The sequence below is a fragment of the Tribolium castaneum genome, chromosome 5, assembly GCF_031307605.1.
Source record: "Tribolium castaneum strain GA2 chromosome 5, icTriCast1.1, whole genome shotgun sequence".
Lineage (NCBI taxonomy): Eukaryota > Metazoa > Arthropoda > Insecta > Coleoptera > Tenebrionidae > Tribolium > Tribolium castaneum.
In genome coordinates, this window is record NC_087398.1 from 15,761,408 (window position 1) to 15,774,197 (window position 12,790).

The 12,790-nt window shown below is 29.7% G+C and overlaps 1 protein-coding gene across 1 annotated transcript; it reads right to left on the reverse strand.

Moving 5' to 3' along the window:
• Positions 1 to 71: 71 nt before the first annotated feature.
• LOC659008 (protein takeout) lies at positions 72 to 11,602 on the reverse strand. Its single transcript, XM_015979702.2, has 5 exons — positions 11,423 to 11,602; positions 3,408 to 3,648; positions 3,120 to 3,253; positions 436 to 588; positions 72 to 382 (listed from the first exon to the last, which is right to left on the reverse strand). Exons 1-5 carry the CDS (start codon positions 11,508 to 11,510, stop codon positions 228 to 230), a joined length of 771 nt encoding a protein of 256 aa, XP_015835188.1. The 5' UTR covers positions 11,511 to 11,602; the 3' UTR covers positions 72 to 227.
• Positions 11,603 to 12,790: the final 1,188 nt, after the last annotated feature.

The following is a 12,790-nucleotide window of genomic DNA, read 5'->3' on the forward strand; positions in this document are numbered from 1 at the left end:
TTATGACAAATTGAAAACATGATTGATCGCGAAGCTTGCACGATAACAATTTTGTTTTAGTAAAACAACACTTGAAGTATTTTATTTTTATTATAAACAATTTGTCCAAAAACGAACATTTAAACATATTTTACAAAAATTCTATATACAATAGTAGAGAGATTCGTTCTAAATGGCGATTTTTAAAAAATTGCCAATAGATCAATTAATTAACTACGATAAAGCGCCTACGCGTCAGGCAACCAGACTTTCAATGGTAATTTCAAGAACGCACTGTTCAAAAATCCCTTGAAATGTTTAGCAATTGCTGCATTTGCCGCTGGTTTCATTTCGGCGATGATTTCGTTCGCGTTGCTATTCAAAAACTGATTCATGGCCTCACCTGCAATCAATTTTCAAATCAAATAAATAATTTTATAATGATTTGGGACCTACCAATAATATTGCCATGATTGATTATATCCCTAACTCTAAATCGACTTTTCTGCAGTCTAAAATCGATCAATAATTTTTCAATCTTCATAAATCGAGTGTTGTTTTTGTCTTTAAATTCCTTTCCGTAGATTTTCGCAGCGGCGTCGACATCAACTGAAATTATACATCATTTGTGAAAATAGTGTATGTATCGGTATACTTATTTACAATTTTTTTAATATATGTAAATTGTTTTTAAGTAATTTTAATTACAGGCAAATATGTTGAAGTACCAGAATATTTAATTATAGGTTCATCTAAATGATGAATACTTTAAATACTGTTAAATTTGGATCATTGCATTAAATATACCTTAAGTACAGTCACATCAAAAGAATGACACCTCTATCAACCGATCGCCAAGGCAAAGGCCTGACTAAAACGTTTTAATTCATTTTCAACAAACAGACTATTTTACAAATCCTGATCGTTTAAAACATATCCAGCTAGTTTATTAACTAGTCAAATTTATACAGTAACCGTAACATATCGAAAAGACTTGTGGCTGTGGTTTTAGTCATTCCTTTTAATCGTGACTGTACTACATACATTCAAATACAGTGCTTTTCAAATAAGCCCGACTAACTTTCGTTAACTTAACTAACTTTTCGTTAGTTTTTTTGTATATAATAATCGTAAGAAATCAACATACGTTCAAAATTTCACAGCAGGAGTTGATCTAAAGACTTTTTGAACGCACTGTATATGTCGCAGCCACTTGGCAAAATCAGACATTTCATAAAATGTCTAGTTTTTTCATGAAACACTGTAAACATTTCATGCAATGGCTGGTGACACTTCATGAAAAGTATAGACATTTTATGAAATGTCTGATTTCGCCAAGCGGCTGCGACATACAGCGTGGAATGGAGTGTTATACTCGAAAGTAAAAGTTTTTGGAAATTTCAGATTTTGAAAGTAGACACAAAATGATGTCTAGTAATATCGGTCTGAGTTTTTTTAAATTGGTACTTTTTTAGTAATAATCGAAAATTTGCGCTGTGACGTAAGCAATGTCTCGACTAATGATTGGTCAGTCTTTCGCTGCATACAATTAACGCTACGACCTACGTTTGGTCTGGTAAACGTCAAATACAAATGTCAAAACTGTGAGTTGTCGGTTGTGACTGTGTTGTGTGCTAATATTTTGCTGGAGTTTGTTTTGGTAAAATGACTGCTCCTGCAGCACATCTGAAGTCGTATGTAAAACAACAGAGGCAGAAATTAAGAAAAAACGTACGTCTTTCAAGCTATCTTTGTTGGCAAGTTTTCTATCTCAAGTTCTGTGACTGGTTGATTCAAAAAGGAACATTGCTGACGTCAGGCCAGAAATTTTCACCTTTTCAATTATTTTTCTCAAAAACGGTAGAGCTTTGGTTAAAATAAAAAAATATGGGTCGCCTATTTTGTTGTTGGCTATCCATATAAAAATTTTCATTTTTTAGTATAACACTGCATTTCATAACTTTGATTTAGGCCATTTTGGTGAAAATTCCAGAAACATGCCGCTTTTTGTTTTTTCTTGCCCACTATTTGGTCTACATGGTTTTAGTTTATCTGCTGTCAGAAATGCACAACCACTTCTATGTAACTTCTTTTTCCAAATATAATGGTAGGTCAAGTGACACCTTGTATGAATGCCCACTTCGCAAGCAATACAACGCACTATTTGTGTTTTGAATTTTTTCAAAGCCTACTTTATAAAAAATAAAAACCAATTTTATAAGTTGAACATTATTTAATGCAACAATTGTTCATAATGGGCACCGTTCCTCTCCTGGAAAATAACATAACGATAGTAACATGAATTACTAACATTTGCAACATGTCTAGTGTGATTTGCCTAATTTTAAATTATAAAAATTGGTTTTCATTTTTTTTTATTGCATAGGCTTTGAAAATATTCAGAAAACAAGTAGTGCTTTTTTACATGAGATGACACTTGACGTACCGTTACATTTGAAAAAAAAAGTTAGAGTTGGTTGTGCATTTTTGAAGACAGATAAACAAAAACCGCTTAATCCAAGTTTCAAATTTTATTTTAGTCAATAATTCCACACTGTTTTAATTTTTTTCTCACTTGGGCGTTGACGATATTTAAAAAACAAATAGTGCGTTGTACTGCTTTCGAAGGGCTCTTTCACATAAGGTGTCACACGACATACTGTTCTATTAGAAAAAAAAATGTTGAAGATGGCTGTGCAGTTTTGACAGCAGATAAACGAAAACTATATCCACTAAATGATGGACAAGAGAAAACAAAAAGCGGCCTGTTTCTGGATTTTCACAAAAATTGCCTATATCCAAGTTATGAATTTTATTTCAGTTAAAAATTCCACTGGATTGTATATAAAACTGATAAATTGTTTTTAAGATTCATAAGGCCCATAAAGCAAAAAGTAAATCCGTAAACGCCAAAACCACAAAAGCAAGTTACGTTTTTAATTTGATTACTTCAAATTACTATGAAATCATTTTTTTATAAATAAGTGTAGGTACACGTTTTTAAGAGAGACTTTCCCTTCGTTTTGAACGTTTCGTTGAGTAACAATTACTGGAATTAAAGTCCCGATTGCCTAATTATTGAAATATGCAAATGCGAGGATTGCCCTGAATTCACAATTTTTTAGTGACTCAATACTTACGAAAAATGGCCCAAAAATCGCCTTTCGACCTCACTGGAAACAGGAGGACGTTTCCGTTAACTTCATACTTTCCTTTGATTTCAACTCGGGGCAGTTTGAAACCGAGTTCGATATTATAATTCACAACATCGGCTCTGAAATTTAACCAAATAATTTAGAATTCGCGTGAAGTACCGAACGTGGAGTAAAACATTATTACAAATTAGTTTTGTATTCAGCACCTGGATGGCCTTGACATACAAATAAAATGTGGAAATAGATTCGATTAGACTTGAAAACAGATATTACTTTATTTTGGTGATGGTGTAGTTGCTGCCACCGGAAGCTGTGACATTGTGGAAGAGGGCCCGAATTCTTAAGGCTCCTTGACCATTTTCCATAACAAGTTTATCAATCTTTAAAGGATCGATACTGGGCACGTTTATGTCTTGGATTCCTGATAATAAGTAGGGTCGAAGGTGGTTGAATGTGCGTTGGAGGCATTTGTTGATTTCGGGGTCTGCTTTGTAGCAAGGGATGATGTATTCAGCTAGAAAAAAAATTTAAGATACATATCTGCAATTGTTTACGTGTGTAACTAATTTGTAGTTGCGTTAAATTATTCTCATATCAACATTCCTGCAATGCTGTGCATTATTTCCCAACGCTGCTGTTTTTCCCTTGATTGAAGAATTGTGTGATATGATCTATTTTCAGAAGCAATTATCTCATTTTGCGCAAGTGAACATTTTACAAAAAAACGTTTAAATCGGTAGTACAATAATGAAGTAGTAGTTACAAGAAAAATCTCGTTGAGCAAGAATTTTGAAAATGTGTTCAAGGGCGTTGGTAATAAGAGTGTGAGATTTATTTCCTTATTACGGAACTCTCGTGTTCGCTTTTTACGTTCCTGAATGGATATTTTGTAATTTCCTAATCCTTTTATACTCTAGCTCTTAATTAAAACATGTTTTATTTATTATTTAAAAATGACCGCGTCCAGCGGTTAATAATCTACTCAACAAAGTCCAACACATTGATATCAGTGATAATTTTCAAGATCGAATACATACAAATTCAATGTCATTCTATATTTTCATAGCTGCCTATTTATTGACACTGAATTACTTCACAGAACCTAGTTGTGAGTGAAATTTTAATTAGTTATTAATTTATAAATAAATATCTTTCTAGAGTCAAACGTTTTATGAATTAGCATAAATTTTACTAGGGCAGATTTTTTTACTGTTAGTACATTTTGTTCCTGCTCTTTTTTGTTTTTTGGAACACGTACAATGTTCTGTTCCTCTTGTATTAAGAAAAATCTACTATTATTAAGATTTTCTACACATTGTAGGAACGTAATTTGTTTGTATTTTTGTTGTTCGTTTATTAATTGAGGAATCTGATATAAAAAAAGTACCTACTTTATTTCAGTTTTTTTCAAGAAAAGTAATATATGTGTTTTTCTGGTACAAGTTTTATGTGCGGAATTTAAATATAAAAACCTTTTATAAATAAATGATCAACCTCATTGCGGTATTTTATTTAGAAAATCGCAATTATGTAATTTTCCTTTATAATATTACTACTACTACAAAGTTGTAAATTACTAATTAAAAAATAGTGTATTTAAGTATAAGTGGATATTGAGGTCTTTAAAACACGCGCGATTGTTAGAAATAGAGCAAGTTATCCACGAATACTTTACGTTATTTTTTTGGTATACTTTGAAATCATAAATACTAATATTAATATTACAAAAATTGGAAATAATGTAATGTGAGATCAGTATAACTTTTGTTGTCATGAAATTGATTGTCATAATAAAAAAATCATTAAAAATTGGCCATGTATCTTCACGTTTCTTGGGTTATTGCTTATTGATGTTGCCATGGACACTTTAAAAATCGCGCGTTTTTAAAGTGGGATTTATACACCCTGCTGCGTGTTTTAAATAAGCACAATAGACTACCAATAAAAAAAATAATTAAAATGTTCAGTTTATTTACCTTTTAACTTAATTAACTTTTAGCAGCACATTAAATTTCAACTAAGTTTTCTATAATCTGGTTTGGCTCAAAATAAAACTTTTAACAATACTACTTAGAAGGGCTACTTTACTTTATTATTAATTCATTAGCTTAAAATGGAGACGTGATAGGACTTTTTGTGTAAAGTAAATTTAATGCTATTACAAAAAAGTTTAACATTGACGCCTACTAGTGTAAGTAAACTAAAGTAAGAATAGTAAAGTAAAGATTTTACAAAAATTTTTTCTCATATTAGATAATCTTATTCTTTTATTCTATGTCTCGTAGTTTTTGAAATTACTAAATTTGAAATCAGCCTAACGTTTGTCAATGTAAATGGTAAATTTTAATTCGCCTTCTATACAGGTGTTCATACACCGGCACACCAACTCAGTGGCACGTTATTCAGAAGCATTTGTAGATTACGGGAAGAATTTTGAAAAAAATCTTAAAGTTATATTTTAACAAATTGTGAGCTCCAAACTTATTTTATTAACTTTTTCAGTTTTTATTATTTTTTAATGATTTTTTGTTTCACACTAAGTAATCGTTCTCTAATAAAACAATAAATAATTATTTTTTTACTATTTTACCTTTATAGTATGTAACCAGTTCTCTACTATACACCACTGAGTTGGTGCACCGATTTTTGAGCACCCGATATGTGAAATACATTATAATCAGTAAAACTTTTCATGTTCTGTAACATGCAATTTGTCATTTCAGAGATATTTTTGCTGTCTATTTATTTAACTTCACAACAGTGTTTTCAAAAATGTACTACAAGTTGCTTTAGCTGAAACTTCCCTATTTCCTCTATTATTAATTTATTAATAAATTTTAAATATTCGTCCCTCACTAATTGAAAACATATGTATCTACATAGAAAAAAGAAAGAAAATGTGATCTTCTGGAAAAATGCACTTTTCTTTCTCTGTTCTATATTTTTTATAATTTTTTTTTTTACAAACTGCAAGATATTGATTTTGGCGAGAGTTATGGCTAATGTTTTGCTTTCGTTTATTAATTTTAAGATTTTAGTTTTCATATATGTAATATCAAAAAATTTCTGCCCTTCGTTTTTTAAAAATATTTCTTTTAATGACGAAGTTAATAACATAACATCGTCATGTTATGTCATTGGGTTATTCTCACGTTTAGATCCATTGTTATAGTTTGTAAACACGTTCTTCATATTGACAAACAATTAAAATAATAAATAAGCACTAAAATAATTCAAGATATTTTATACGTGTTTATTAAACGATAACTGAGGCAATTTCAATTTCTGTTTCGTGGGACAAACTCTTCGATCTGTCCCATTATCTTAAAACTTAAAATTTAACCAAATAATATCAGTATATTTAAAGTGGACTTTGTACATAAATTAGCCGACTAAACAATCACAATCTTTTCTCTAATTGTGAGTTTCTAATGTCTTCCAGACCATTAACTTTAACCAAATAAAACTGACATTACTATTTTTTTGCACTTCCGGGATTAAAATGGATCATTTATTCCCAATAGAGAAAATGAGCTCTCTAAGGGGTTCACTCCATATTTAATCCCTTGGGAATAAATGACCCATGACCCTTAGACAGAAAATAAAGTATCTATTTTAGTATCAGAAGAGCAAAAAAATAAATACTTTTGAAGTGCATAAAAGAGCGTATATACCTCGGGGCCAAAGTGCCTAAATCCCTTAAGTGGAGTAAACTCCATTCGCTGGCCATATGAAATAAGCAAAATAAAAGTTTAACACTTTTGTTTGAAAACAAATTATAAACGCCCTGTAGAAATTCAAATCAATCAAACTTAATTTAAAGTCTGTTCGACTTTGTTCAAGACGTACGTACTAATTCATCAAGAAAGCAGCGTTTCTATTTTTTTATTAATTTTTAAAATTTTTAAATTTTTTCCTGTTTTTTAACTAAAAGGTTGTAAAACCGAATTTTTTTTTGGTTTTTAACTCTTTAACAGTAACCCCACAACCGATTAAAAAAACTGGGACACCCTGTATATTACTATACTATTTTTAACTCGGTATCAATAATTAAAAAAAAAATTGCGTGCCATTGAAATGAAGGCAGTGGCGGAAAACCGCGTGTCTTCCTCGTCCATTAAGAGTAAATATTATCTAATATTGTTCGCCACTGATAGTGAAAGTATGACAATGAGCAGTCATCGTGCTTTCTCCATTAGATGTTAAATTACGCGTTAAAAAAGGATGGGACGAAAAATACGTCAACTAGACGGAACTTGGTATACATTTAAAAATCCGCGGAAATGATATAACCGCTTACATAATTGCGAAATGAGACCGTGACATACCTCGAAGCAGAACTTGAAAGATCTTCAAGTAGTGGTTGTATAGCAAGTTACGTTTCGATCAATTTCTTCGTAGATCGAACTTTCTTCGAGATTATGTCACGCAAGAAATTTGTTATTTAAATTGTTACATAACTGGTGTCGCATATTGTCCTGTCTATATAATTTTTGCAAAATTGATTGTTAAAGGACTCAATTATTGCAAAATGTCACTTTTCTAGAAATGACGAGTTCGGTTTCGACATTTCGTACTCGCGATTCGCATTAAGTAACAATTTGGGTTACATGCTTTACCGTAACGTGTCCAGAGAAATTACTTTATTTGTTCAAGTTATTGATGGTGATTATGAGAATGGTTTGATAACTTCTGCATTAATGCTAAATCTTTTACATGAAAAGCAGTTTAAAATTTTTAAATTAGTACCAAATAAAAATGTAATTATAACGTTGTTTTCTCGATCAACAAGTATTTAAAGTAATACGATAGTAAGTACAAACAACAATGGCATCAGACATTGATTGCTAATAGTAAAACCACGTAAATTATGACGAGGGTTGTACCGGCTTGATTCTTTCTCATTGTAGATAAACAAAAACGATTAAAAACTTATTAATTACGGGGTCAAAATTTCTAGAAAATCACAATCATGAAAATTTGGTATAAACTTGAATGTATTTTTATTATTTTTTTAAATCATTTTATCATGTTATAAATTTTCTGAAGCACTGCATGTATTATCAAATCATTTTTGGTTTCTTGCTTTCAAAATATTTTATCTGCATTTTTCAACTTTCATCAAATTCATACGTAAATTTTTTATAATATACACGGAATTTCTTGTTTTTATAGGTCTATGCGATCAGAAAAAGCATTATGTTTTATTCGCAGATACTGTTGGTACATGGCTGTAATTTCTACAGAATATTGAAATACAATGTGTTCAAAAAATGTTGTTCATCAAGTCGGCAATGGAATTCAAATTCAATGTGCCGCTTCATTAAAATACTCTTGTAGTAAGTACTGTCATTCTGTCAAATCATTGCATTAACTTTTTAGTCATTTTTTTGCAATTTTCGGCAAAGTTTTTCAAGTCTATAGTGTTTGTTTTGATTTGTGTTTTAGATTTCCATGAATTTTGTTGTTGTGTATTCTTTTGTTTTTAGATTCGAAGCTTTTTACATTATTTTGACGAATCTGGCACTTTAACGGCATTCACAATTTGAATTAAGCGGCACACTACGTTCAAATTTCATAGGTGACTTGATAAACAATCATTCTTGAACACATTGTAGTATTTTATTTTACTGAAGGACATAGTTCTGTTTTGTTTTTGTTTGTATGCTGAAATAGCTATTAGCTATATTTATAGGTATTCTTCCATGCAAAGTCGACAGAACTATAGTACTGTTCAAATTTCAAACTAATAGTGTTCAAATGAAAAAATATAAATTGAATTATCGAAAAAAATAATAAGTAAAAAAGGGTTCATTACATTTATCATATTAACAAAAATTAATCAAAAAAATTGTATGTATCTGTCTTACGGTTTTTCAATAAAAAATCATATTATAAGGAATAGAGATTTTTTACTTTATTTTTAAACGAGACACATGTATTACAAATTAATACACAGGGTGGGTCAAAATTAAGTTACCATGCGTTTTTTGTTTAAATTATTTACTTTACAAAAATAAATAGTTACAATACATTATCAAGTGCGCTAAATTTGTGGTGATTTCTGAACTACATTTTTTCCCAAATTTCTTATAGTTTTTGAGTTATGCAAAGAAATTTCTTTATTTTTAAATGACATCCTACTATGACGATTTTTGTGTCAAGTTCGGCAATCTTCGGAAAGGCAATGTTAATAATTTATTAAAAAGAAAACAATAAAACCAATATTATTTTATTATTGAGTCAGAATTCATTTTTGGACCATAAACTTTAAGCAAACAATCGACGTGCATTTAAAAACGTGCCTAACTCGAAAGATGACAAAATGATCACAATCTACTATTTTTTCAGTAATAGTAAATATGTAGTTTAGACAAAAAACGCTTAATTACATACTTTTGCCGGGTAATGTATATTGTTGCCAAGCCATGACAATGTTAGAAGTTTTTTCATGCAAAAATAAAACAAGTGAGTTTTTCAAGCAGTTAAAAATTGTCTTTCAGCTATTTACCATTATTGTTTATTTAATTCAAGACCAACAACCAATAATTGTAAAAAAACCGTTTTGTTTATAATTAATTTATTACGTATTATTTAATTCAATTTCCAATTTGGTCATTCAGATACTCCTTTGAACAGTTTCCCTTTAACCATATTATTCACAGTTAATTACAATGGCTATTTGGATTTTTTTTCAGAATCATTTTGATTATACTATAAGAAAGGAATCCTAAAAATCCAAGTTTCAGTCAAATTTTAATAAAAAAATAAGTTGGTGTTTAAAACACAAAATGTTTTTTCCTTTAGTTTTAGTTTAAGTTTTTATAACAATAATTTTAAAATGGGTTTGTAGTGAGAAAAATCGAAGACAATAGCAAAATAAAACATTTATTGATTTTCTAGTACTCCATTAATTAATATCGCTCAGAGTAAGAATTGTTAATAATATACAGGCTAATTCAATAGTGTCGGACAATCGGACAATCTCTCGGATGGTGACAAAGTACATCAAACTGAATTAAAAGTTTTTATGACAAAAATTTGTTTGAACCTTTTTTACGAGATAGTAGCTCTTCAAATTTAAATTTCTTTTTGGAACTTCAAATCATATTTTTTGTCTAGTAAATCACCAATTACTATCTTATGCTGTACAGAACATTTAACAAACTTGTAATAAATTGTGTTCGACATCATTAAAAACAAGAACGCAACAATTGGAAATATATACTGCGTGTCCCAAAATTGGCGAATTCCGAGTTCACAGCTTTGTAGAGAATCACTTCACTACTTCAAATGTAGAAACAAAATAAAGATTTCGGGCGTCCCCACAACGATACATTGGTTTGAAGGCGCACTTCAGGTGCAGTTTCTTCAAATGCACGTAAAAAAATTTAGTGTTTATTGTTATTTATGGTGTAGATGATTGTAAAAAATAATAATGTAAAACAATTTCTCGAAAATTTAGCTTTATATTGGAGTAAAAAAACTTAAATTTTCGTAATTTCTCTGAAAAATCAGACAGAAATAATTAAAATTCAAGAATTTTTACTCCAAAATAAAGCTAATTAAAAAAATTTTTACATTAATATTCTTATTGCATTTGAAGAAATTGCAATTCAAATCGTCAACTTCAAACGAGTGTATCTTTGTGGGGAAACCCCCAATCTTATTTTTTTATATTTGGACTACTGAAGTGATTCTCTACAATGCTCTGAATCCGAATTCACCAATTTTAAGACACCCTGTATGTTAACAATTAAAAACAAAGATGCTTAAAAAAGTCATTTAATTTTTGCGCTTAACTGTACGCCTTTTATTACCGTTCGAGAATTTGACCTATACTTTCGAACTGTATTAAATTAAGTAATGCAATTCATAAAAAAAATAAGTTATATTATAATTAATTCCTCTTTGTAATGGTCACTATAAGAATTTAAAGTGCTCGTAAAAAATAGAAATTTAAAAAACCATTCAAAAAATCTGTCTTAATTATTCGTTAATATTTATAAGATATTTAATTTTGCATTGCAGCTACTATCATTTCAAAATAACGTCTCTTTTCAAGCGAAATTTTGATTAAAATAAAATTTTGATAAATTTTCGAAAAACAAAAACACCATAAATTCAGATTTTTTGAATTTTTCGTTCCACAACAAATTGCAATTGATTTCTTATTGCTCTTCGTGACAATGCTTTCTAATTCACCCGTTTACCTTAAGCTTTTTAGACGTAGAATAAGGCAAAACCTTGCCTTGCATTTTCCGCATATAAATAAAAATTCAACTTACGTGTTTTGAAAGTTTCATTTTTTTCTTCTGCAGCATTCGTCATTTGGAATAATAAAACAATCGAGATGAATGTAAATAATCGCAACATTTTTTCGTCTTATCACAATGTCTTACTGCACTGGTTTAGTTATTTGTGATTACTCGGTGTTCATTATTTAGCATTTAGAGAAAGCATGTCTACCTTTGAGTTTTATACGGGGGTTCGCTTTTGGAAGGGGTCTGTCGCGACAGGACCTTTGCCGGCTGATTCTTCTGGTAGGGATAACAACAAAGAGTACCACCCATGTGTTACATGGCAATATAAACAATTTGTATGCGTTGTGCAATGAGGATGTCAGAAAGAGCTTATTGATGAAATCTCGCTAAGGTCATAATTGACTATTAGCAAAGAGTTTTGTGGGCTTGTTGACTCCGAATTCTATAAGGAAGTCCAATTACATTATTTTTAGATTGTGGTGATCACAATATTGATATGAAGATATTCATTATTCGAAAATTTCACTCGCTTTTATCCATTATTTTGTCAATAAATTAAATTTCAAGGATTTGAATGGTCAATGTTTTGTTTCAAATTTAGTTCACATTGTTTATTTTCATTCATTCAAGTGTTGTATTATTATTTACTGATAAACTATCACGAAGAGTTATAAAATAACAATTTTCGTGACCACAATGTTATATCAGTGTTCGATGTTTGAAACTTCAATTAAATACACTTGGCATCTGATTGCCATAAAGTTGCAGTAAACCTTTGAAAACATAAATAAATGAAACAGAAAAACATAAAAACGCGAATTAATTCCATAACCAGGTTCGATTTTAAATTCATTTATTTATCTGAAGAGAGATTAGTTAAAAAATCTTAATTAATTATTATGTTATTTGTTATTGTTTAATCTCTAAACTTTTAAACAATTTAATGTTTACTTTGTTCTTTTATTTGTGATTGCGACATTTTTATTAATTTTTATCAGAAATAGACATTTAATTTAACAGAAATGGGCATACTTATTTGTAGATCCCACATTCTTGAAGTTAGTTATTAGCGAACCAACATTTACACGTACAGTTTTGTTTATTGCATATGCTTAAGAACGTTTTAGAAGTAACATTTAAGTATAAAACCAGATATACTTTGCAATGTATTTGTTGCAAAAGTATTTTGCTAAATTTGTTGCTTTATCCCAGGAGCAAGATTATTGGTCGGAAAGTGTTTATCTATTTAGACGTACATACCTATTTTGATTTCTGGACTTTTTTTGAGCGCTAAAAATATGAAAAAAGTCTAATAATGTGGTGTGGTTGTATAATTTTTTGAACAGTGGATATCGTTATTTCAAAATTAATACTTAAGGTAATTACTCCAGA